The sequence below is a fragment of the Ostrinia nubilalis genome, chromosome 20, assembly GCF_963855985.1.
Source record: "Ostrinia nubilalis chromosome 20, ilOstNubi1.1, whole genome shotgun sequence".
Classification (NCBI taxonomy): Eukaryota; Metazoa; Arthropoda; class Insecta; order Lepidoptera; family Crambidae; genus Ostrinia; species Ostrinia nubilalis.
This window is the reverse complement of record NC_087107.1, coordinates 3616724-3640293: the sequence shown is the minus strand read 5'-3', so window position 1 is coordinate 3640293 and position 23570 is coordinate 3616724. Positions and strand designations below refer to the sequence as shown.

Sequence of the window (23570 nt, the reverse complement as noted above, 5' to 3'; positions counted from 1 at the left end):
TGTATTATTATGTTCAATACAAACAATCATTAAGTTATACTCACCCCTACCGCGTCTCCGCATTGCATCGAATCCTATGAAAATGTGGTTTTTGGACATAGCGATACTTATTTTTCACAATTTTTATTTTTAAAAATTACTGGTCGATAGGTTACTTTATTTTGATGAATAAATGTTATTAAAAGTTTTTTTCTAAAACTGATACTTTAGCTGGAAAAAAATATTTTCCATCCCAATAGTACGCCGGCTGCGCTCGATTCGGATATAATGACGTCACGCGGCCCTGCGTACGTTGACTTTTAGCGGCAAAAACGGCCTATGTTTATTACTTAATATCTTCGTAAGTAATGGTCCGATTTGGATAATTCAAAAAGATATATCTTTCTTATGTCTTAAAGCTTAACGTACATACTAGTTTTATTGAATTTTCTACAACAGTACAGATCCTCATTGACGGATTTTTGTACCTGATTTGACGTTTCAAATAGCCAGAATGGTCCACTCGAGTTGCCTCACTTTTCTTGCACGTTCTAGCTAGGTTTAGTCCATCCGGTTAAGTTGCTTGATCATTAACATTTAAGAAAAGAGATTTTTTTCAACAGTTTTGGGTGAATTATTCTCTAAGGCTGGTTTCAGAGTAACCAGCGCGTTATTCTGAAACCACGCACGCGCCGCCGTCGGCCAGCGCGACTCAACAGCATACTCTCTAATCTGTGCTCAACCAGCCCGCACATGACCGGCGGAATGCGAATTGCTGTGAAAAGAGTCTTTACTAAGACTCTTTTCACACGTTTTTCGCGTGTGTCCGTGCGGTGTACAGTTGTGTTTAATTAAACTTCACCATGGAGACAAACTGACTAAGAGGATAAGCTAAATAGCTTAAAAATAAATATTTTTTTTATGGAAAAGAGTGCAACAGTTTAATAAATTGTAAGCGCGCGCATGTAGCCGGCGCCGGTCAAACGCTTGACTCTGAAATCAGGCTAACTGGAAGAACTGGAAAAACCGCTCCGTCCGTCGTCATCAACCAACCCTTTTAACTTGTAGAATTAACGGGGTGGATACAAATTTGAGTATGCAACACTCCAACTGTCAATGTCATTGTCATGGTCTTCATCGTCATGCGGTTCAGCGGTTGTTGTAATTCGTGAAAAACTTTGATTTATTGATAAAACCTCGACCGTAAACCAGTAAAAATGACTATATTTCACGACGAGATCGAAATAGAAGACTTTGAATATGACGAAGATGATGAAATGTATTACTACCCGTGCCCGTGCGGAGATCGTTTTCAGATTAGTAAGGTTAGAATCCTCATTGTTTTTGTATCAGTAGACTCGGTTAATTGATTTACCAGTCGTTATGTCCTAAACTATATCACCATCTATAGTTTTTGAACACTTACAACTACTCTACCATATGTGTTGATCTGTAACAAGTTTGTAATGAGTGTGTTTACATTATATTTTTCTTGGTTACAGGAAGAACTGATGGCAGGGGAAGAAGTAGCGACATGTCCAAGTTGCTCTCTTGTTGTCAAAGTCGTTTATGATTTAGTAAGCCTTATTATTATTTAATCTAGAACTGTAAGCACTTGCCAGTTGGAGGTAAATTTAGTCTCAAATGTTGTGGGCATATGTGTTGTTTATTATCTGTATTCATTCGGCACCACATCCCATTCAAAGTTACTGGTGTGAACCAGAGATGGCACTAAATGTTTATACCTAATTACTTTCTAGTTAGAGAACTCTCACAATGGTAATTTAAAGTTCCTGACAAAATGACGATCAAAACATAGTGCATAAAAAGATATTTTGTTTACTGATAAATTGACATTGCATGTCAATCTAAACACTGGCATCTTACTTGAAACAGACACTATGTTGTTACAAAAATGTACAATCTTATAATGTTCTTGTGTATGTAATAGGTGTTATTTTGAAGAGCTGTTTCTTTCTCAGGACAAATTCAAAGCGGAGGCTGAAGAAGTGCATAAGGAGGACGGAGACAAGGAAACTGTTAAGGCCTAAACGCCAGTGAGAATGAACTTCTTTAAGCGAGGAATCCCTTGACATGCCCTGAACAACAATGAAATTGTTGAACATGTTATTACAAGAAGAAGACAGTCAGTGTCTGCATGGATGCACTATGAACATAGTTCAATTTATGCTGTGATTCAGATGTTTTAATAAAGTATATTATTTTAGTAATTTGTCTTTGTTTTATTCCTATGTTTCAGTCCTCGCCGCACACTAGGCGACACGCGATAGCGAGAGCTCGGCGACTTAGATCCGACGACAGGCTGCGGCCGACAATTATTTCATAATATATTTTGTTCAAATCTCCTCCCCACACTTGGCGTCAGAGTCGCGACGACAAGCAATCGTCTAGAATAGGCGTCTAGTCCCCAAATTGTCGCCTAGTGTGCGCATACACTTGATAATTAATCATATATGACAAATAAAACACAATTAGGTTTATAAGTGGTCTATTTTACACTCCTTAAAAATATGATAAACGCACTGTCAACTTATGTACCTAGTGTATAATAATACTCTACAATTAAATAAATAAAGTCACATTGATAGTAAAGAAACATTTTTGACTAGCTATTTAGTTAGAGTACACCTTCTCTCTACAGTTGGATATAACTGTTTAGACTCAAAAAATTAACAGCATTTTCTTTTTCAGTTATAGCAAAAAGTATCTTATTAACTACTTTACATTTTGATCAGAATTTAATTTGCAAGATATTTGTATTTTACATTTTTTGTAAACCTATACAGACACATCCAACTGCACATTACACTATGCATATTGTCATTTATTAATTATAACAATTTTCACACGCTATTCTCCATTCCGATATACAGATAGGTAGGATTTAGTAAATAATTTGAGAAGTACATTTTATATTACAAATTACAATGATTTACCGAGATGTCTAAAGTATCTTGAAATAACGTGTTATTGAATTAACGCACTTGTTACTTTAAAATTGAGAGTACAATAATAGTAAATTGTATTATAACAATAATACAAAACAAACTTCGGTGCTGCTAAACAGCTATGTACCTATCAAAAACATAATTATAGAACAAAAATAAATAATATATCTTCAACATTGATTTAGTAATCAGTAAGTAATTATTATTACAAAGTAATCCCCTTACTAATAAAACTTACACGCTTGTTGAACAGTGTTTTAAAGTGACGTTTAGTATGGAAATGTCATTTTAAAACAGTGTTCAACAACTGTGTAACTTTTTATTAGTAAGGGGGTAAGATAATAACAAAAAATCATTGGCGTGTCAAAGAATTGTCGTTATTTCAATCACACGTTGTTTAACGGTCAATACTATATTTATCATACTAATCATACACTTGGCAGAATCAATGGAAGATGGTCAAATATTCTGAATTGTAAATATCTAAACAAATATATTGTCATCTATGTGAATTAGTAGAAACTGTGGGATACAATAGTATTAGAAACAAAATGTATATGTTTACACAGTAGTACTACAATGTACAGAGAGTGAATGTGCTTGAGATACAATTACATTTCGAATAGTGGTTTAGATATGGGCCCGTATTTGTGAAACGAAGCTCAAGTCTCCTTTCAGACTCAACAACAAATTATGTCCGTTTTCAACATCAATCCTTAATTTTTAAGAGTTGGTACCCTATGAAAACAAAATTCCTGTTATGGGTTACCATGGGAATCACTTAAAAATTAGGGATTGTTGGTGAAAACAGGCATTAGTGCCTTTTCACACGTTCCGGTTGCTGGCTATCCGGCGCCGGGTACCCGGTGGTGAAGTGTATGGGCATGGTACGGAGCTTTCACATGTTCCGGCGTAAATTAATCCGGCAGGCGGTCGCCGGGTGCGCGCCGGATCCACCACTGTACGTCCGGTCGCCGGGCACCGGTTAGCCGGCGGCCGAACTGACAGTGGTGTATGGAACACGCAACTAGCTTTCACACGCGCCGGTCGGTCAGTCGTCCAGGTACAGTCTGCGAGAGTTGCAGTTTCTCATTTTTGTATCCTGACGTTGCAAAGAGTTCTTCAAACGGTTATGTAATTCATCAAAAGTAGTTGTACTTGAAAAACCTGTCATCATGTGCTCGTAGATCTGGGAATAATGTATAGAATGCACCTAATGCTTCTCTTTTCATATTAATTGCATGAACCCAATAATTTCTTGATATTTCTTTCCGGCGCAGATATTTTCGTCTTCGATATTTTTTTTTTTTTTTTTTTGCATAACAAGGCAGGTATTTGATCAAAATCGCACCTGATGTTAAGTGGGATGCAGTCTAGGATATAAAAGCCACATTGCAATTATTTGTTCACGGTCCATCTTTGAAAGTATGAAATGAACGAGACTGTACTCTTGTCGGCTCTCTAGTCGATCAACCGGAGCGTGTGAAAGCTCATTTGACGCCGGGTAGCCGGCGCCGGTTAGCCGGCAACCGGGACGTGTGAAAAGGCACTTAGTCTGCTGACATCTGAAGTCTTACTGACGTTTGACGTCACAAAAATCCCTCCCGTGCCGCACCCATACCTCAGACGCTGACTCGGTTATATGCTAATGCTATAGTTTGAGTATACAGGGTGTTAGGCAAATGGGTATATGAGCCGACACTAGCCCATGTTAACATATGCATATAACTGGTATAGTGAAGTCAGAAAATTGATATCATCATTCTAATTATTTTATTTTGTATGAAAATTAAAAAAAATTAAATGATGATATCAAATTTCTGACTTTACCATACCATTTATATGCATATGCTAACATGGGCTAGTGTCGGCTCATATACCCATTTACCTAACACCCTGTATAATCATATTTGAGATTCATTTCAAATTACGGGCCATAGAATCGATCTGTGTATAATACAAAACACCTTATCAACTAGGCAAGCATAAAGCCTAACATACAGGAATGACCAATCACATTTTTTATTAAGTACTGACAAATACACTCGCGAGCAAAACTATGGAATCACTTACATGAAGTTGTTTCCACGCGATCTTGTGTACTAACGAATTTGTTAGTAACAAAAAAAGTAGCACCATTTTAAAGATTAAACTTTTACCTTTTAATTGATACCAAATTCATTTAAATCACACCAGTATTTAAAAAGATATCGCGGCAGATGTGACGAAGTAAGGAAAAAGACATGTACCAACTGTTTGATACGTCGCGAGTTGCGGCCTACTTACCCCCTATAAAACACGTGTTTTTGGATTTTTGCTTTCACATGTTGATCCATACACATCTCCGCTTTTTTTGACACTTTACCTGGGATTCTACACCTAAAGAAGCAGCACAAATCGTTGCACTATTGCAAGAAGGGCTCAGCCAGCGGGCTGTCGCACGTTAGCTCCACATAAGCCAGTCCTGGGTTTCGAAAGTTTTAGGACGCTTTCAGGAGACTGGTGGCTTTATCCCGAGACCAAGTTCTGAACAGCGCCGGTGCATATCGCAGAGGGATGACCGTTTTTTCATGTCAACCTCTCTATGAAATCATCATTTGAGTGGTACCGACGTCCAGCAAGAACTCAGAAATGTTCGTAGGATAGCTGTTAGCGTGTGGACAGATCGTCTAAGATATAAGCAATAGAATTTGACTCCAAAAAGGCCTGCCACAGGCTCGAAACTGACGGCAGGTCACCGACAAGCACGCTTTCAATTAACTCGCACTTATTTTGATGGGTAGGCGAGTAATGGAGGCGAGTTTTGTTCACCGATGAATGCAGACTGTGTTTGCAGTGCAGCAGTTGAAGAGGTCGGGTCTATAGGCAGCGATTTGTGCAGTGCTGGTTCGCTGAAACAGTGGCTTATGGGGGTGGCTTGCTCGACTTCCCATCGAGATGTGTACGAGCAAATTGAAAGCGTGCTTATCGGTGACCTGTCGTCAGTTTCGAGCCTGTGGCAGGCCTTTTTGGAGTCAAATTCTATTGCTTATATCTTAGACGAACTGTCCACACGCTAACAGCTATCCTACGAACATTTCTGAGCTCTTGATGGACGTCGATACCAGTCAAATGACGATTTCATAGAGAGGTTTACATGAAAAAACGGTCATCCTTCTGCGATGTGCACTGGCGCTGTTCAGAACTTGGTCTCGGGATAAAGCCACTAGTCTCCCGAAAGCGTCTTAAAACTTTCGAAACTCAGGACTGGCTTATGTGGAGCTGACATGCGACAGCCCGCTGGCTGAGCCCTGCTTGCAATAGTGCAAGGATTTGTGCTGCTTCTGAAGGTGTAGAATCCCAGGTAAAGTGTCAAAAGAAGCTGAGATGTGTGTGGATCAACGTGTGAAAGCAAAAATCCGAAAACACGTGCTTTTATAGGGGGTAAATGGGCCGCAACTCGCGACGTATCAAACAGTTGATACATGTCTTTTTCCTTACTTCTTCACATCAGCCGCGATATCTTTTTAAATACTGGTGTGATTTAAATGAATTTGGTATCAATTAGAGTTGCCGCGAATAGTGGTTATAGCGAATAGTCGAATACCGATTAATCGCCATTCACTATGGCGAATAGTCGAATAACTCGACATTACTATTCGACATAAAAACATTAAAATTATTTCTTATTTCTTCTAAGGTTGTGAGAAAAGAAAACAATAAATTTAAAGAAATCTGTTTCATGTTATACATACCTACATAGTATGTAGTAAATTTTGGGCATGTTTTGAAGAATCATCTACAGGGTGGAAACGATATGTGATGTCACTTGATTATATTTCTAAACTACACAAGATATCGAAAAACTGGTTACTGATCCTGAATTTGCTTCACGAGCTCTTTCGAACGGTACCAATAATAGGTTACAAAATAAACTGGAATTATCCGAAAATTCAATGTTTCCAGCTTCCATACTAAATGTATGCCAACCACACAATATTAGAAATGTTTTTTCTTTTAATTAAATAATAAACTTAAAATAAACTCATAATTATGCATTCTTATCTAGAATTAGTTATGGCAAACATTAGTTTTAATCCTTACTTGCTATAATATTATCAAGAGATGAGTGCCTTGACTGTGGTAGTACTAAATGTATGGAAGATGGAAACATTGAATTTTTTGATAGATCCAGTTTATTCTGTAACCTATTTTTAGTACCGTTGGATAGAGCTCGTGAAGCACTTTTAGGATCTGTAACCAGTTTTACGATATCTTGTGTACCTAGTTTTTAATATTACATGGCTTTACCAAATGTATGGAAGCTGGAAACATTGAATTTTCGAAAAGATCCAGTTTATTCTGTAACCTACAATCGATACCGTTTGATAGATCTCATGAAGCACTTTCAGGATCAATAACTAGTTTTTTGATATCTGGTATAGTTTAGAAATAATCGAATGAGATCACTTATCGTTTCCACCCTGTATAGAGCAACCTACTAAAGAGCGACCCAAGAATGCCACTGCTGAAGAAATCGCCCACTACATTGCATTAGCAAAGGCTGACAGAAAAATAAACCCATAATGAATGGTGGACTTTGAGTACCAATAAGAATAGATTTCCTATATTAAGTAAGCTTGCTAAACGATACTTAATCACACCAGCAAGCTCTGTTTATTCAGAAAGACTATTTTCCGAGGCAGGTTTATTTACGAGGAAAAACGAAACCGACGCTCCCGAACGTGCAGAAAAAAATGTTTTTTTGCACCACAATCTGCCTCTGTCTGATTTAAAATATTAATTAAAAAGCCTAACTAATTTAATGTCATGAATATGATAGGCACAGGTACATTGTTTTATTAGGGAAATAATAAAAATATGATTATTTTTAACTCATTAGTTTTTTTGTTCACTAAAAGTTTATTTTAGACAACTATTCGCCGAATGCCGAATAATACTAGCTATTATTCGGTATTCGACGAATATCAATAAAATGTCGAGTAATGCCGAATACCGAATAATAGCGAGTATTCGCGGCAACTGTAGTATCAATTAAAAGGTAAAAGTTTAATCTTTAAAATGGTGCCACTTTTTTTGTTACTAACAAATTCGTTAGTACACAAGATCGCGTGGAAACAACTTCATGTAAGCGATTCCATAGTTTTGCTCGCGAGTGTATATTGCAACTGTGCAGTTTAACATATAAAATCCGAAAGCATTTTTGTAAGCATGTACTTATTTGAAGCCTATAGTTTTTATCACACACAATCTCTAAAAATATTTATCTCAGTTAGTTATCATTGAAAGTAAACTAAATAAATCTATTTTTAACTCGATTTATTGATCTATGTCATTAATCAAACTGTGTAGAAATATGAATATGAAATGTTAATAAGATTGGTATGGTTAAATGATTGCAAAGAATTTATAGGCCATTTATCTTTCCAATGTAACTAAGAAAAGTATAATCTTGTTTAGTGTATTTATGTTAATTTGATGAAAAGAATGCTACAAAATAAGGTAATATTAAAAAAGAGTTAACACTTGCATATGCATATCACTTTTTATTAGTTAAAATAATAAATATAAAAAATATTCATATAAATTGGATATAAAAATAAAAAAGGGAAATAAATAATGAAAGCCCTTTGGAATAAGTTAGTAATTTTAGTAAAATAAAATCTAAATTTTTGGCTTTTTCGAGTCAAATTAAATTGTAAAGGAATACTCGAGATCATTACCGAACGAATTCATGTCGAAATCTATTGTTTCTTAAACTTTTTTTGTCCACTGACCCCTTAGGACAATTTTCAATTTTAAGGACCCTCTTAATAATAAAGCAAACGAGATTTTTTGTGGCATTTATTTATGATTTTTAAATGGTCCATAGATAAGGCTACGGACTCCCATAAGAAACACTGTCTTAATCAGTTTACAATAGAGAGCATATTGGGTTGTGTATGTTGAAGTGCCGCACCGCTGCCTCTAAGGCCACGTTGTTTGAAAACAGACCTTATCGGCTTGCAATAAGGTTACATGGCAGCACCTAAGGAGCATTTTCGCTTCATATGAAATCAAACCTCATTTTCTTGATATAAGGTTAAACCGTTCCGCTAGAGACAGTATTCAAAAACAGACCTTATCCGCTTGCAATAAGGTTTAAGCGGTCCTCGGCAGCGGCGGCGGGGAGCGGGGAGTGTATGTTGAAGTGCCGCACCGCTGCCTCTAAGGCCACGTTGTTTGAAAACAGACCTTATCAACTTGTAAGGTTACATGGCAGCAGCAAATAATCAGATTCAATAGTCATTCGAAAACAGACCTTATTGGCTTGATATAAGGTTAAACCGTTCCACTAGTGATAGTATTCAAAAACAGACCTTATCCGCTAGCAATAAGGTTTAGGCGGTTCTCGGCAGCGGTTGTGGAGGAGGCGAGGCGGCAGGGAGGGGCGAGTGTATGTTGAAGTGCCGCACCGCGGCCTCTAAGGCCACGTTGTTGCCGCTGAAGTAAGCAGACACCGCGTTGTGGAATAGTAGGAGCTGTTTGTTCATCACTTTCACCTGTAAAACAATATTAAACAGGTTATTTTTGTCACGAATGCAAAGTTGACTGAATCGGTAACCGTAAAAAGAACGATAAATAAATCCTTGGCATTTTCCGCATATTTTATCTAGGCCAGTGTTTTTCAACCTGTGGGTCGCGACCCCCTCTATAGGGGGGTCGCGAGAGGTCGTAAAAACTACCTCAGTAAAAAAAACTCAGCATAAATGTTGTATAGATAGAAAAATTTGGTCCCTACAACATCTTCGTAAAAGGCATGAAAAAAGCGAACGGGGTCGGGGGGTCAAAAATATTTTTTCATGCTAGGGGGGGTCGCGTCATGAAAAAGGTTGAAAAACACTGATCTAGGCTCATCAAACTAAGCCAAAATGCCTGCAAACTACCCCTTCTTGAGTCCCTAGTTATTTAAGGGCGCTTTCAATTTAGACGTTTCGTGTTGCGCGTTTGTCATATGTTTGCAAGACCGCACACTAACTAAAAATTTTATTCCGACGCAATGGTCATACAATTTACCGTGTGCGTTCCTGCAAACACATTTATTTATTTAATTAACATGCAAGTGAGCTTACAGATTTATATCCAAAGCGCTCACATTGCCAATTTGAAATTACATTTAATGTTAGTAAGTACTTATATCTATTTATGGTTAGTAGACAAATACAATCTTAATTTTTTTACAAAACACTAAGGAGTTGGCAAAGATGTCGGCGTCTTGGACGGTTTGCGTAAACATGAAAAACGAGCGGCAAACGTCCGACACGAAACGTCTAAATTGAAAGCGCCCTAAAGATGCACGAATGTTGCATCTCTGTTTTGCCAATTTACCATGGGATCATGTCGCTGTATGGCGTTGCGTATGACCGTTTTGGCTATAAGACAGAAAGTCAGGAATCTGTAAAATCTAAGAGCGATTTTTGCAGCTAAATAAGACACCACAGCGAGCTCACCCTGTTCTCGTGCAGCAGTTTGAGCTTGACGGCCGAGTCGTCTCGAAGACGCTCGTAGTGGCGTCGGTGGCGCTCGATGTGGCCGCAGCCCGCACACTCGCCCTGTTGTCACACCAGTGGCCGCAGCCCGCACACTCGCCCTGTTGTCACACCAGTGGCCGCAGCCCGCACACTCGCCCTGTTGTCACACCAGTGGCCGCAGCCCGCACACTCGCCCTGCTGTCACACCAGTGGCCGCAGCCCGCACACTCGCCCTGCTGTCACACCAGTGGCCGCAGCCCGCACACTCGCCCTGTTGTCACACCAGTGGCCGCAGCCCGCACACTCGCCCTGTTGTCACACCAGTGGCCGCAGCCCGCACACTCGCCCTGCTGTCACACCAGTGGCCGCAGCCCGCACACTCGCCCTGCTGTCACACCAGTGGCCGCAGCCCGCACACTCGCCCTGTTGTCACACAGTGGCCGCAGCCCGCACACTCGCCCTGTTGTCACACCAGTGGCCGCAGCCCGCACACTCGCCCTGTTGTCACACAGTGGCCGCAGCCCGCACACTCGCCCTGCTGTCACACCAGTGGCCGCAGCCCGCACACTCGCCCTGTTGTCACACCAGTGGCCGCAGCCCGCACACTCGCCCTGTTGTCACACCAGTGGCCGCAGCCCGCACACTCGCCCTGTTGTCACACCAGTGGCCGCAGCCCGCACACTCGCCCTGCTGTCACACCAGTGGCCGCAGCCCGCACACTCGCCCTGTTGTCACACCAGTGGCCGCAGCCCGCACACTCGCCCTGTTGTCACACCAGTGGCCGCAGCCCGCACACTCGCCCTGTTGTCACACAGTGGCCGCAGCCCGCACACTCGCCCTGCTGTCACACCAGTGGCCGCAGCCCGCACACTCGCCCTGTTGTCACACCAGTGGCCGCAGCCCGCACACTCGCCCTGTTGTCACACCAGTGGCCGCAGCCCGCACACTCGCCCTGTTGTCACACAGTGGCCGCAGCCCGCACACTCGCCCTGCTGTCACACCAGTGGCCGCAGCCCGCACACTCGCCCTGTTGTCACACCAGTGGCCGCAGCCCGCACACTCGCCCTGTTGTCACACCAGTGGCCGCAGCCCGCACACTCGCCCTGTTGTCACACCAGTGGCCGCAGCCCGCACACTCGCCCTGCTGTCACACCAGTGGCCGCAGCCCGCACACTCGCCCTGTTGTCACACCAGTGGCCGCAGCCCGCACACTCGCCCTGTTGTCGCACCAGTGGCCGCAGCCCGCACACTCACCCTGTTCTCGTGCAGCAGTTTGAGCTTGACGGCCGAGTCGTCCCGAAGACGTTCGTAATGACGGCGGTGGCGCTCGATGTTGCCCAGCAGTAGTTCCGGTGGGTTCCCGCCGCTGGCTTCCAGCTCACTGCGGTATGCGTCGTATTCCACTCTGCACGATTTACAAGATGATTCATCAGTCAGACTCAGGTATTAAGTGGCCCCGAGACGATCAATCGCGATTGTCAATTCTACGTAATTGTCAATTGACATTGATCGTTTACAAAAGACATTGAAGCGATTGTCAATTGAATTTACGTGATTGAAGTAAATTGATGATAATTTTAATTGAAGCCCAATTGACAGGTGCCATTGAAGCTAATATTGATCGTTTTGCTGAGCAATTGACAATTATTTGATCATCAACTAGTCATTGAGTCTCCACTGGAGACCACTGGATACCAGAGGCAAATGAAGGATATGGATTACACTCCCCAGGCTGGCTAAACGGGTATAGAAATTATTTATCATCAGACATCGGGTCATTCAGTCCCCAGTCCCACTGCAAGAAGAGGCACTTCAATTTGACGGCAAATGGAAGATTTGACCTGCACTTCCCATATTGACCATAGATTACTTAGGACAGGATGATCAAATGCCAACATATGCCTCCGTTATAATGTCTATCAGCAAACTGTATCTCATAAATTGTAGAAGGAAAGTTTTTATTGATGCCACCATATTTTGAATGTATTTACACAGAAATGATAATAAATGATTATCTTATCTTAATTATCTTCAGCGTGATAAGATAAAGTTCAAAACCAATGAAAAACATTTTTAACATTAACAGATCAAAATCAAAGAGAGGTTAATAAAGAAAGTATAATTATGTATAGTCTTATTACCTAGCCGCTTCATACTGCCGGATGGTCAGTAAGGTGTCCTCGATGGTCTTATTGGTGAGCGTGTTGAGCGAGTTGTTGAAGAAGTGCAGCGCCGCTAACAACGTCTCGCCATTCCTGGTCAGCGAGCGCTGGGTGTCCGCGTTGTACAGGAATCTGGAGTAGTTATAATAAATTATGTTAAATCCGGCTCGAAGGACCAATATAAAATTTAGATTGATAGGTGTTTTAGTTTAAGAAGGTCAAACAACTGCGTCGTATCAACCGCTAATGGGATTTACTGAAGCACAGCTACATGACGTCCACTGCAACACATGATATAAACCTCCAGATGATGATTGATAAGGATATTTTCCAGATTGACCGGGTGAGGTAGCAGCCTGCATCCAGCACCTTTATGAGGTCACCTGTCTGCTACCATTATGAGGTCGTCTCCACCTTGTGGGTAGACGTGTGGGTGTGTGTGGCCGGCGGCCGTCAGCTGCGCCGTGAGCGAGGAGCTCAGGCGTAGGATGTGAACACCTCGCGAGCTCGCTTCGTTGAGACGTACCTATAGTGTAGCTAGTGACGACATCTCCTAGGGAAGCTAGACACCTAGGCCCAGAACAGACGGTGAAACGCAACTGCAACGAACTGCAATTTTCTGACGTTTCTGATGAATGAAACTGAAACTGAAAGTTTCAAACTGGTCGCGTCATGTGTGGTCTCTCAACGGACACTATGGCAGAAACTTAGATGCAACTCAAAGTAACTAGCAGTTGCAGTTTCGTTGCAGTTGCGTTTCACCGTCTGTTCTGGACACTTACTGGTTCTGCAGCTCCGGCGACTTCTGCGCCAGCTCCGCGAAGGCCTCGCCGAGCGCGGAGCTCAGGCGCAGGATGCCGTTGTATTGCGCTGCGTCATGTCACACCTCGCGAGGTCGCTTCGTTGAGACACACCTATAGTGTAGCCAGTGACGTCATTTCCTAGGGAACCTAGACACTTACTGGTTCTGCAGCTCCGGCGACTTCTGCGCGAGCTCCGCGAAGGCCTCGCCGAGCGCGCGCTGCGTGTGGCCGGCGGCCGTCAGCTGCGCCGTGAGCGCGGAGCTCAGGCGCAGGATGCCGTGGTTTATTCCACTATTCCCCGAAGCCGATGCCGTTGTATTGCGCAGTGTCGTGTGAACACCTCGCGAGCTCGCTTCGTTGAGACACACCTATAGTGTAGCCAGTGACGACGTCTCTTAGGGAACTTAGATACTTACTGGTTCTGCAGCTCTGGCGCAGGATGCCGTTGTATTGCGCTGCGTCACGTGAACACCTCGCGAGGTCGCTCCGTTTAGACACACCTATAGTGTAGCCAGTGACGAAGTCTCTTAGGGAACTTAGATACTTACTGGTTCTGCAGCTCTGGCGCAGGATGCCGTTGTATTGCGCTGCGTCGTATGAACACCTTGCGAGGTCGCTCCGTTGAGACACACCTATATTGTAGCTAGTGACGACATCTCTCAGGAAACCTAGACACTTAGGCCCAGAACAGACGGTGAAACGCAACTGCAACGAAACTGCAACTTTCTGACGATTCTGAAACTGAAAGTTTCAAACTGGTCGCGTCATGTGTGGTCTCTCAACGGACACTATGGCAGAAACTTAGATGCAACTCAAAGTAACTAGCAGTTGCAGTTTCGTTGTAGTTGCGTTTCACCGTCTGTTCTGGATACTTACTGGTTCTGCAGCTCCGGCGACTTCTGCGCCAGCTCCGCGAAGGCCTCGCCGAGCGCGGAGCTCAGGCGCAGGATGCCGTTGTATTGCGCTGCGTCATGTCACACCTCGCGAGGTCGCTTCGTTGAGACACACCTATAGTGTAGCCAGTGACGTCATTTCCTAGGGAACTTAGACACTTACTGGTTCTGCAGCTCCGGCGACTTCTGCGCGAGCTCCGCGAAGGCCTCGCCGAGCGCGCGCTGCGTGTGGCCGGCGGCCGTCAGCTGCGCCGTGAGCGCGGAGCTCAGGCGCAGGATGCCGTTGTATTTGCGCTGCGTCTCGCGGAGCATCTCGATTTGGGCTTCCAGTTCTGCGTATGAACAATTTTGTGGTCAGTTAAGCCATCAATTGCCTGTTTTTTTTTACCCTAATAAAGTATTAAAAAAAAGTACGGAAAGCAATTTTCTAGTTCAAGTGCTCAGCTGAGGCGTAGAATACCGTTGTATTTGTGCACATCTTTCAAAGCTGGATTTTGGACTTCCAGCTCTGTAAATGATGTGCTATCATAGTTAAGCACTCGGTGATTATGAGTTATTAAAATTATGTTTTGAGGTAATGTTACCTAGATTGATTGTACCTATACCTATTGTAATTTTCTGTATACAGTAGAATCTCGATTATCCGGACTTCGATTATCTGGATATCCGATTATCCGGACTCATTCTTCATGGCTCTAATTAACGATTTAGGGCCTGGAACCATCAATAGGGCACAGCGCCGCCTGTGATACGGCTCGGCGCCGCCACCGCGTCTTTCCGTTCTATACATGGCCAGAACGCACCCATAGGAAACTGCTCGTGTATATTTTGGAGTGCTCCTTTGTAAATCTGTTCCTACAAACTATACACGAATTTTGCGTACTGGCTGTGTATAGTTCGCATTGTGGATGCTTGCGGCTTCGATCCAAACTATACTACACTACTTACACTTGACATAAATAATATTATGAATTTAGTTTGATTTTGATGTAGTACCTAAAATATGGAATTCTATTTAAAGTGAAATGTATTTCATGTAACACATTATTATTTTACTGAATCAATATGAAACTATTTTTTTAACACTTGTAAGTAGTTTTTAACCAACTTAAAAAAAAGGTTTTCAATTCGATTTTTCTGTATGTACGTTACCGCAGAACTCCGTCAATTATGAACCGACTTTCAAAATTTTTTTTTTGTTCGATAGGGTATACTCTTGAGGTGGTCCCATTGTCACCAAGTCAGGGTCTGATAATGGGATCCTAGGGAAATCGAGGGCAACCCTCAAATTTTATAGGCACGTATATAATTTTTCATGTTTTATCTTAAGTCCTGAAAATCATCATCTCATATTGATGAGCTTCACTTATATTTACCACTTTTTATAAAATTAATTATGCAGAAACCACAGCAGAGAAGAACACTTAGATTATTGTCTGTCATTCGTTGCACTGGTCTGGCCTTTCGAAAGAGCGCATGTCACAAATCAATTGAAATCCAACCTTATCAAAAGCCAATATGATTTAAAGCTAAAATCTCGTTTTACTTACATTATTGTACTGCTACTCATCACTAGGTGACACTAAACACATGATTCAGTGTATACAACATCTAATGCAAAGTAATAAGGACCATAGTTGAAAATCACTGGGCAAATTACAAATTCCGAAGTAATAATTCCGCTACTCTACAGTAGATGTCACTAAAAATTTAATAGATTAAATTGATTATCTATTGCAAATGATTTAAGGTTCATAATTCAATGATATCGGCGATAGAATGAATGTTGGGGTAATACACTTTATAAAAGGAGTATCGATATTTTACAAATACTATTTTGTTTGCTATTTTAGATAAGTATTGAGCTCTGTCTAAAAGAGTTTTCCATTTCCTTTAAAATTATGTTAAATAATAGGCCTGAAATTATTACTGCATTTTAATTGTCTGGATCTACGTATGGTCGAAAAATCGTTTGCAAGTTTTGAAAATTTACATTTATACGTACAAACGAATAGTGAAAGTTAAATAAAAGCTATTAATAAAAAACTTAACATAAAAAAGTTCGACGTAATAGGAAATGATTTGAATATATTTATAAGACACAAAAATTGAACTAGGAAAATTTATCTTTTAAGTCTGTCGTTACATTCTGAATTCTTATTCCTCGCTCATTTTGCTACTGCACCATAATAATTAAAATACATCACTTTATCGATAATTTGACGGGATCTACTTTAGGACATCCCTGGCTGAGTAGCGTAGCGAACGAAGCAGAAGTAAAAAAAATTTACATGCTTATCACATTTTTTAAGATAGTCTATTTCTAGTGAGTTAAGAGAAGATTATTTTTTAAACGTGTGTGTAACACACTATTTGTCGTGCTTCCTCTACTAATTTTAATAAAACAATAAATTTATTATGTTCATTTATTTTTTACATTTATTTTATTTTATTACTACCTACTTATATTTATTTTAAACTTGTATGCACATAAAACAGTGTACATAAGGCGGACTTAATGCCTTTCGGCATTTTTAACTAAAAACCCTCTATCAAAATAACGGCACGTGCCGAAAGATGATTCAGTGTTTAAAGAAGATACGCGGATATTAATTACCATGTAATAGAAAGAGAGGGCAATAAATCAAAATGTCGAATAATACAACTACATACTCACATATTGTAATAGCGCACTCATTCCAACATTTTACGTCACGCATGATCAGTCCGTATGCGTACTGGCTATGTATATTACGGAATACGATCATTTACCTACGTCACTACAAACTATACACGGGTTTTTGCGTACTGGCAGTGTATAGTTTGGAGGAGCTTAGTAAAAAAAGTATATTCCAAACTATACTCGATTAGTTTCACACCCTTGCGTTCTGGCTATGTATAGATTGGAAAGACGCGCCGCCACCAAACACGGTACAGACATCGTCTTGTTCACTGTTAATAGAAATTGGCTCACCCATTGGTCTAACGGCCGAATACTGAAACGCCATTTAAATATTTGACGGCTTCTCAAATAGTTAAGCAGCTCCTAAACTTACATTTCGCATACTCAAAACAATATCTGAGCAGTTCTCAATTTTTAAGCACCTCTCAAATTAAGTTGCACTCAAACGCCACTTAAATGAATTTTCGCATACTGAAACGCCATTCAACGCTAAGCATTACTCAAACAACTGTCAAATCGTCTTAAGCAGCTGTTAAATTTGAGAGTGCTTGCGCGGTATCTTAAATCCTATTCTTATACCTAAATCGACCTAAATAGTGGTAAATAATGTGTGTCATCGTTATCATTTCTTTCGAGCCTCGAGGAAATACCTAGATCTAATCGCAGGAACGCAATAAGGCTGAACGCTATTGAAAAATATTATTATAATGACATGCAATTCCGAGCGAGGTTCCGCATCTCTAAAGAAACGGTGTTGTTTCTGGATTCATAATTTGGAAGCTCTTTGAAACCCCTCACCAAATGCCATACAACCAGTGGACCAAATACTTATTATAACCGTTATAACCCTACTGTTCTACGCAACGGGAAGTTATGAACGTGTACTAGGTGATATCTTCCACATCTAACAGCCAACTGTGCATCGTATAGTGCACGAAGTAACAACCAAAATAGCTGCTATGAAATCGCTTTACATAAACATGCCTATTTCTGAGGATTAAGGGGACATCGCATAGCAGCATTTCCAAGAGTTGTTGATTTGTCAATTTGATGCTCTGTCAGTCAACAATGATAAATGTCAATTGTGGTTACGTTTCGGTCCACGATCGCCACTTAATAGATTTCAGCAATAAAAAGTATCACATTTAAAATTATTTTTTTAATTAAATAAATATGCAAGCATTAATTTTTTTATATGATAAAACGAGATTTATATATAATAGAAACTAAAAATAAACTGTTCTATGTTAAGTTGATTGAGTATATTTCCATAAAAGACAATACATAACCAAACGATGCTGCGTGTAATGGATAAAAGACGTAAAGTTATCATTTGTGTAAATGAAAACATACTTTTTTTGGTAAATGTTGCCATTATGTAAACATTTGAGAGCTGCTTAGCTGATCACGGCTTCAAATCCGTTGAGTAGCGTTTGAGAATACCATTTAAAATTGAAGGATACTTAAATTTAGGAGCCCGTCAGCTGAGTGACAGATTTGAGTAGTGTTTCAGTATTCGGCCGTGAATGATTTAAATTAACCATTTTCTATAAGTAAAAAGTTAATTATTGTTCGATTTTACTTTGAAATTGATTATCCGGAATACCCCTGGTTTTAATTGATCCCGATAATCGGGATTCTACTGTATTTTCATAGTATCTCTTTGTTCTAATAAAACTTGTACCTGTACAAAATGTTTCATCAAGCTTCAATGTGTCCAATTTTTATTTAACTTGCAGTTGCAGCTTAATCCAATAAAAAACCATACAAACCTGTATCTACAGTCCTGGAGCTTTTACCGAGCTTTTCGTACAAGATTTGCTTCGTGCATTTGTACGTAGAGACACTCCAGTTGCGAAGGGACTCCAGTTTGGTCGAGCCAGCTCGGAGAAGAGTGCTGGAGCCTGCAGCGCCATTTTGTGATACGTCTGGTGGAGCTGTAGTGTGATAAAAATTATTACAATCTTTTGTTTGGAGTGATGTTATTTTATTTCTAAAAAATATTCTCAGCTAAGAAGTGCATCTCAAAATTTTCATTCTCTCTTTGTTAAACTTTACCAGCTGTAGCAGATAGTTAAACATAATCAGGATAGTTGATACCTCAGAATTTTTCCACTTAGAGATAATGAGTTGGGTTCCTAGTTGGTATACAAAGAAACTGTAAATGTCCTTAGTTTGGTGAGGTCATTACACACTGAATGTAAGAAAATAAAATAATTCTTGACTAATAATTATAATTAATAAAATAACACTTGATTAAACAAAATATGAGGAATATGAGGATAAAATCAATTTTATCCTTGTTCTACCAAACTGGTTTGAGTCCTTCAAGAAAAGCAGTGAACTTCAATCCTTTACCATCAGCTGATTAGCTAGGTAAGTAACAGTTTTAAAGATAATGGTAAGTTTAATTTTAAATATTTGGCCTACAAAACCAATAGCTAATTAACAATAACTACAGTATAGATAGTATTTAGTAAATAATGTAGATACATACCATAGGCCGGTGGGAAGGGCATAGATCGGGACGTAGGGAACTTGGCTTCAGTCCCAGAGTTGATGGAATCGCTGGATTCGCGAATTGGTGGTGTGTCTTTTAACATTTCGTGGATGCTTCTTTCAGATTGCCTAGATCGACAATAACACTATCAGCGACTTATCAGATGTTATACTTGTGTAGATAGATTAATCACAGTACAATGTACAAATATTTTCATTTGAAATGTAGTAAGACGAAGAGTAAAATGGACAAATGTGTGGCAGAGAATCTTTTCAATTAAATAGTTCCCAAATGACTCACCACTTGGACATCTTGCCGGCAACCAAACTGTGTTGTCAAACGAATTGTAAGAATCACAATTCACTTGCCAATCTAATTAGAACAAATATAAAAACAACATAATTTTTACTTAGATTTTACGATTTGCAAAATAAATCGACCGCTTGACTATTTTTTTGTTTGACATTAGGCGTGTTCCAATACAGCCATGAAAAATACAATATAGTTCCAAAATACTGAACTGTCCTATGCATGACATTGACAGTGGGGCGCCACCGTCAATACCGGATCGCTAGTTCCGATTTTTGCCATGTTGGAAACCATATAGTTGAACGATGGTAGCGCCCCCCTGTCATTGAGTTTGGTGGGACAGTTCAGCGTGGGTCATCTATACAATACAAAAAATACAAACTTGTCAAATTGTCAAATGGAATTTGAGCATGAACTTGAGTAGGAACACGCTCTAAATAATGCAACGGCTAATATGCATTGGATTATATTGAATTTAAAATTAGAGTTGAATGGAGTAATTACTTGATCCACAAATAATAATATTTACGTCATGCATCTTGCGCGCCAACTGCACGAAAAAGTTAAACTTACAAAAAATTTAGAGGCAGTCGAAATATCTTATTTAATAAATGAATATTTTATTCTATTAACTAACATTTAAAATTAGTGAATACATAATAATATGTGGGACTTTTTATAGATCCATGATGTGGGTCTATTTATTTGGTAAGTAATTATTGGGAAAGAGACAAGACACAAAAATAAATAATCAATCGTTTTATTTAAGAAAATATTTTTATTAATACTTAAATTCTAATTATTTGTATGTACATTAATTTGATCTTCGGTTAAATAATTATATCATTAATCAAAAACATTTGAAATGAAGCAAACTTAATTCAGAAAAAATACGAATTCAAATAGTTTAGTTACTTACACTATTAATGCAATGATTTATTAAACAGACTTTTTAACATAACTTGGTACATAATATAAAATACTGTGATGATTTAATTACTCACAATTTTTTTTAAATGTTTGTGATAATGCTACGGACTAGAGTCTTGTATTGTTCATAATGGGAAATACTATCCATATTGGGTTTAATTATTAATTACCTATCTATCGTAATTATGTATTTATCATTTTCCTTCTTTTCATCCTAGCTCATCTAATTAATTATTGTTGTTTTATTTAATTTTAAAGCTGTTCTGTACGGCTAGCACGATAAACTTTCGAGTTCAAATCGTTTGCGTACTCGAATCGCCATCAAAAGATTTAGTAAGAAAACTACAACAGCGCCCTTGTGAACGTGTCGTAAAGTGAACTTAGTATGAGATGTGGTTGCACAAAACTTATTTTGAGAATCAAAATAAAATTGTCACGTTATCGTTTACTTCGAAGATTGAGTATCGAATTTTATGGAGTACGCAAACGATTCGAAGACGAAAGTTGTTCACGCTAGAGGTAGGTACCTACTGTACTTTACCGATTTCTATTTGGTTTACAAAAATAAATGCTTCATAAAATACAAAATATTAAGTGATAGAGAGCTCGTTTATTACAAAATATACATTTTACCTAAACGTAATTTTACCTAACTACTTCTTAACTATACTTATATATCTCGAGATTCACTAAATGGTAACTTTACACATTATTATAAGGTAGAACCGTGACTGGACTAGATGTCCAACTTATAAAATGTAGGTTATTTTACAAATTCGGCCATGCTAATGCTCCATAAGACTGCATTAAGTATTGGTGAAAGATGCAAACTTCCAAACACTTCTATGCTTAGTGGTTAAAACAATCATAGAGTCAACTCCTGAGACATTCTAAGTTTGATTCCAACACACAACTTGATGATGAACCTACTTGGCGAAGGTCAAATGTGAAACTCGATGGTTGCTTGTCGCACACGTCTTTCAAATTAGATATCGCCACAATAGGTTATAGATGACCCACGCTGAACTGTCCCGCCAAACTCAATGACAGGGGGGCGCTACCATCGTTCAACTTTATGGTTTCCAACATGGCAAAAATCGGAACCAGCGATTCGGTATTGACGGTGGCGCCCCGCTGTCAATGTCATCGATAGGACAGTTCAGTATTTTGGAACTATACATTATTTTTCTCTTTGAAGTCTGAAGGTTTTTCCACTTCAAATAAATAATATTTATTGCACGAGAATCGGCCCCCAGTTATCCTTTACACATTTTCGTTGGAAAACGCACGTACAGTGGCCCACAGTTCCAGCTACGCCATTTCCGTTTTTTCTCTCGCTCTCATCAAATGGGTAGCTGGAACCGTGGTCGATAGTACATACCTATTACAAGTGTGAAAACTAGGTACAACCTACTGCACAGTACGTTCTTTATTTCAAGTCGTCAAGTGATAGACGATTCTAAAGGACGGTGGTATCGTAACTTAATTATTAAGTACAGTTATCTTCTTTCACATCTTCGTCAGTCGTCAATTTTGACGAGCGGCGCGTTCTGGTACGGAAGCGTGCGGAGAGGCTTCATCTCCGCCCCAGAACTGTCGCTAACAACGAGCGTTTCCTGGGGGCAACACGAGTTCTTCAACGTCATCGACTCGGTGGACGTTTTGTGGCTCTGTTGACAAGCATGCGGCATTAGATGAGTTTTGTGGGGTGGTCAGCTGGTGGACCTAAAAGTGCAGAAAGATGGTTTAGGAAGGTAAGCAGAAGAGAAGGTTTACTTAGTGCATAGCAGATGAATTGAGATGAAAAAGAAAACACGAGAATGTAAATGAAAGCAGAAAGAGTTTCAGGCAAGTTTAACTGAGTGGAAGTAGATTTTATCTGTATTAACAATAATTATTAATCCTATAAATCAAATGCATTATGAAATTCAATTTCTTTTCAAACTTCGAAAATACAATTAAAACGACGCTCAAGTCCGACTGCCGACGAACATAATTGCCTCTCTCAGTGAATCGCGGAGTTAGTAGCAGCCAGCATCCACCTTAGTAGGCATAGGTACTGTAAACTAACTTAGCATAAAAAACTAGGTACTAGTACTTGTTCTACTGAAAACTCGAGTTATCTCACCTCTTTAAAGCAGTGCGCGAGCGTGTGATAGATCGTGCGGCGCTGTCGCTTCAGCACGTACAGGATCGGGTTGAGGACGTAGTTCAGCAGCATCAGCATGTCAGACAGCTTGGCCAGGGTCGTCAGCTTCTTCCAGGACGCTGGGCCCAGCGCTATATACTGAAAACTCGAGATACTGACCCCTTTGAAGCAGTGCGCGAGCGTGTGATATATCGTGCGGCACTGTCACTTCAGCACGTACAGGATGGGGTTGAGGACGTAATTCAGCATCAGCATGTCGGACAGCCTGGCCAGGGTCGTCAGCTTCTTCCAGGACGCTGGACCCAGAGCTATATACTGAACACTCAAGATACTAACCCCTTTGAAGCAGTGCGCGAGCGTATGGTATATCGTGCGGCGCTGACGCATCAACACGTACAGGATCGGGTTGAGGACGTAGTTGAGCAGCATTAGTATGTCAGACAGCTTGGCCAGGGTCGTCAGCTTCTTCCAGGACGCTGGGCTCAGCGCTATATACTGAAAACTCGAGATACTGACCCCTTTGAAGCAGTGCGCGAGCGTGTGGTATATCGTGCGGCGCTGCCGCATTAGCACGTACAGGATCGGGTTGAGGACGTAGTTAAGCAGCATCAGCATGTCGGACAGCTTGGCCAGGTTCATCAGCTTCTTCCAGGACGCTGGGACAAGCGCTATCATAGCTGGG

The 23570-nt window shown here is 40.2% G+C and overlaps 3 protein-coding genes across 3 annotated transcripts in view; 1 reads left to right on the top strand and 2 right to left on the bottom strand.

Annotated features, from left to right (window-relative positions):
• The first annotated feature begins 1097 nt into the window (after window positions 1–1097).
• Window positions 1098–2210, top strand: LOC135081717 (diphthamide biosynthesis protein 3). Its single transcript, XM_063976505.1, has 3 exons — window positions 1098–1304; window positions 1482–1556; window positions 1962–2210. The coding sequence occupies exons 1-3, from the start codon at window positions 1197–1199 to the stop codon at window positions 2028–2030; spliced, it is 252 nt and encodes an 83-aa protein (XP_063832575.1). The 5' UTR covers window positions 1098–1196; the 3' UTR covers window positions 2031–2210.
• A 5902-nt stretch (window positions 2211–8112) lies between these two features.
• Window positions 8113–19975, bottom strand: LOC135081471 (arfaptin-2). The gene is made up of 7 exons (XM_063976176.1): window positions 19801–19975; window positions 19498–19628; window positions 18773–18937; window positions 14481–14649; window positions 12601–12753; window positions 11714–11864; window positions 8113–9490 (listed from the first exon to the last, which is right to left on the bottom strand). The coding sequence occupies exons 1-7, from the start codon at window positions 19809–19811 to the stop codon at window positions 9329–9331; spliced, it is 942 nt and encodes a 313-aa protein (XP_063832246.1). The 5' UTR covers window positions 19812–19975; the 3' UTR covers window positions 8113–9328.
• A 777-nt stretch (window positions 19976–20752) lies between these two features.
• The window catches only part of LOC135081476 (prostaglandin E2 receptor EP2 subtype), a 39990-nt gene continuing 37172 nt past the window's right edge, over window positions 20753–23570 (bottom strand). The window contains exon 8 of the mRNA XM_063976184.1: window positions 20753–22409. Within this exon, the coding sequence (XP_063832254.1) occupies window positions 22260–22409 (150 nt within the window). The 3' untranslated portion in view covers window positions 20753–22259. The remainder of the gene's footprint in view (window positions 22410–23570) is intronic.

Excerpts from the sequence above, each read along its gene's own strand:
- LOC135081717 (XM_063976505.1), top strand. The coding sequence starts at position 1,197 with ATGACTATATTTCACGACGAGATCGAAATAGAAGACTTTGAATATGAC. Across the intron at positions 1,305-1,481 it reads ATCGTTTTCAGATTAGTAAG|GAAGAACTGATGGCAGGGGA; the intron begins GTTAGAATCCTC and ends TCTTGGTTACAG. Across the intron at positions 1,557-1,961 it reads TCAAAGTCGTTTATGATTTA|GACAAATTCAAAGCGGAGGC; the intron begins GTAAGCCTTATT and ends TTTCTTTCTCAG.
- LOC135081471 (XM_063976176.1), bottom strand. Across the intron at positions 18,938-19,497 it reads GCCCTTCCCACCGGCCTATG|CTCCACCAGACGTATCACAA; the intron begins GTATGTATCTAC and ends ATCACACTACAG. Across the intron at positions 9,491-11,713 it reads AACTGCTGCACGAGAACAGG|GTGAAAGTGATGAACAAACA; the intron begins GTGAGTGTGCGG and ends ATTGTTTTACAG.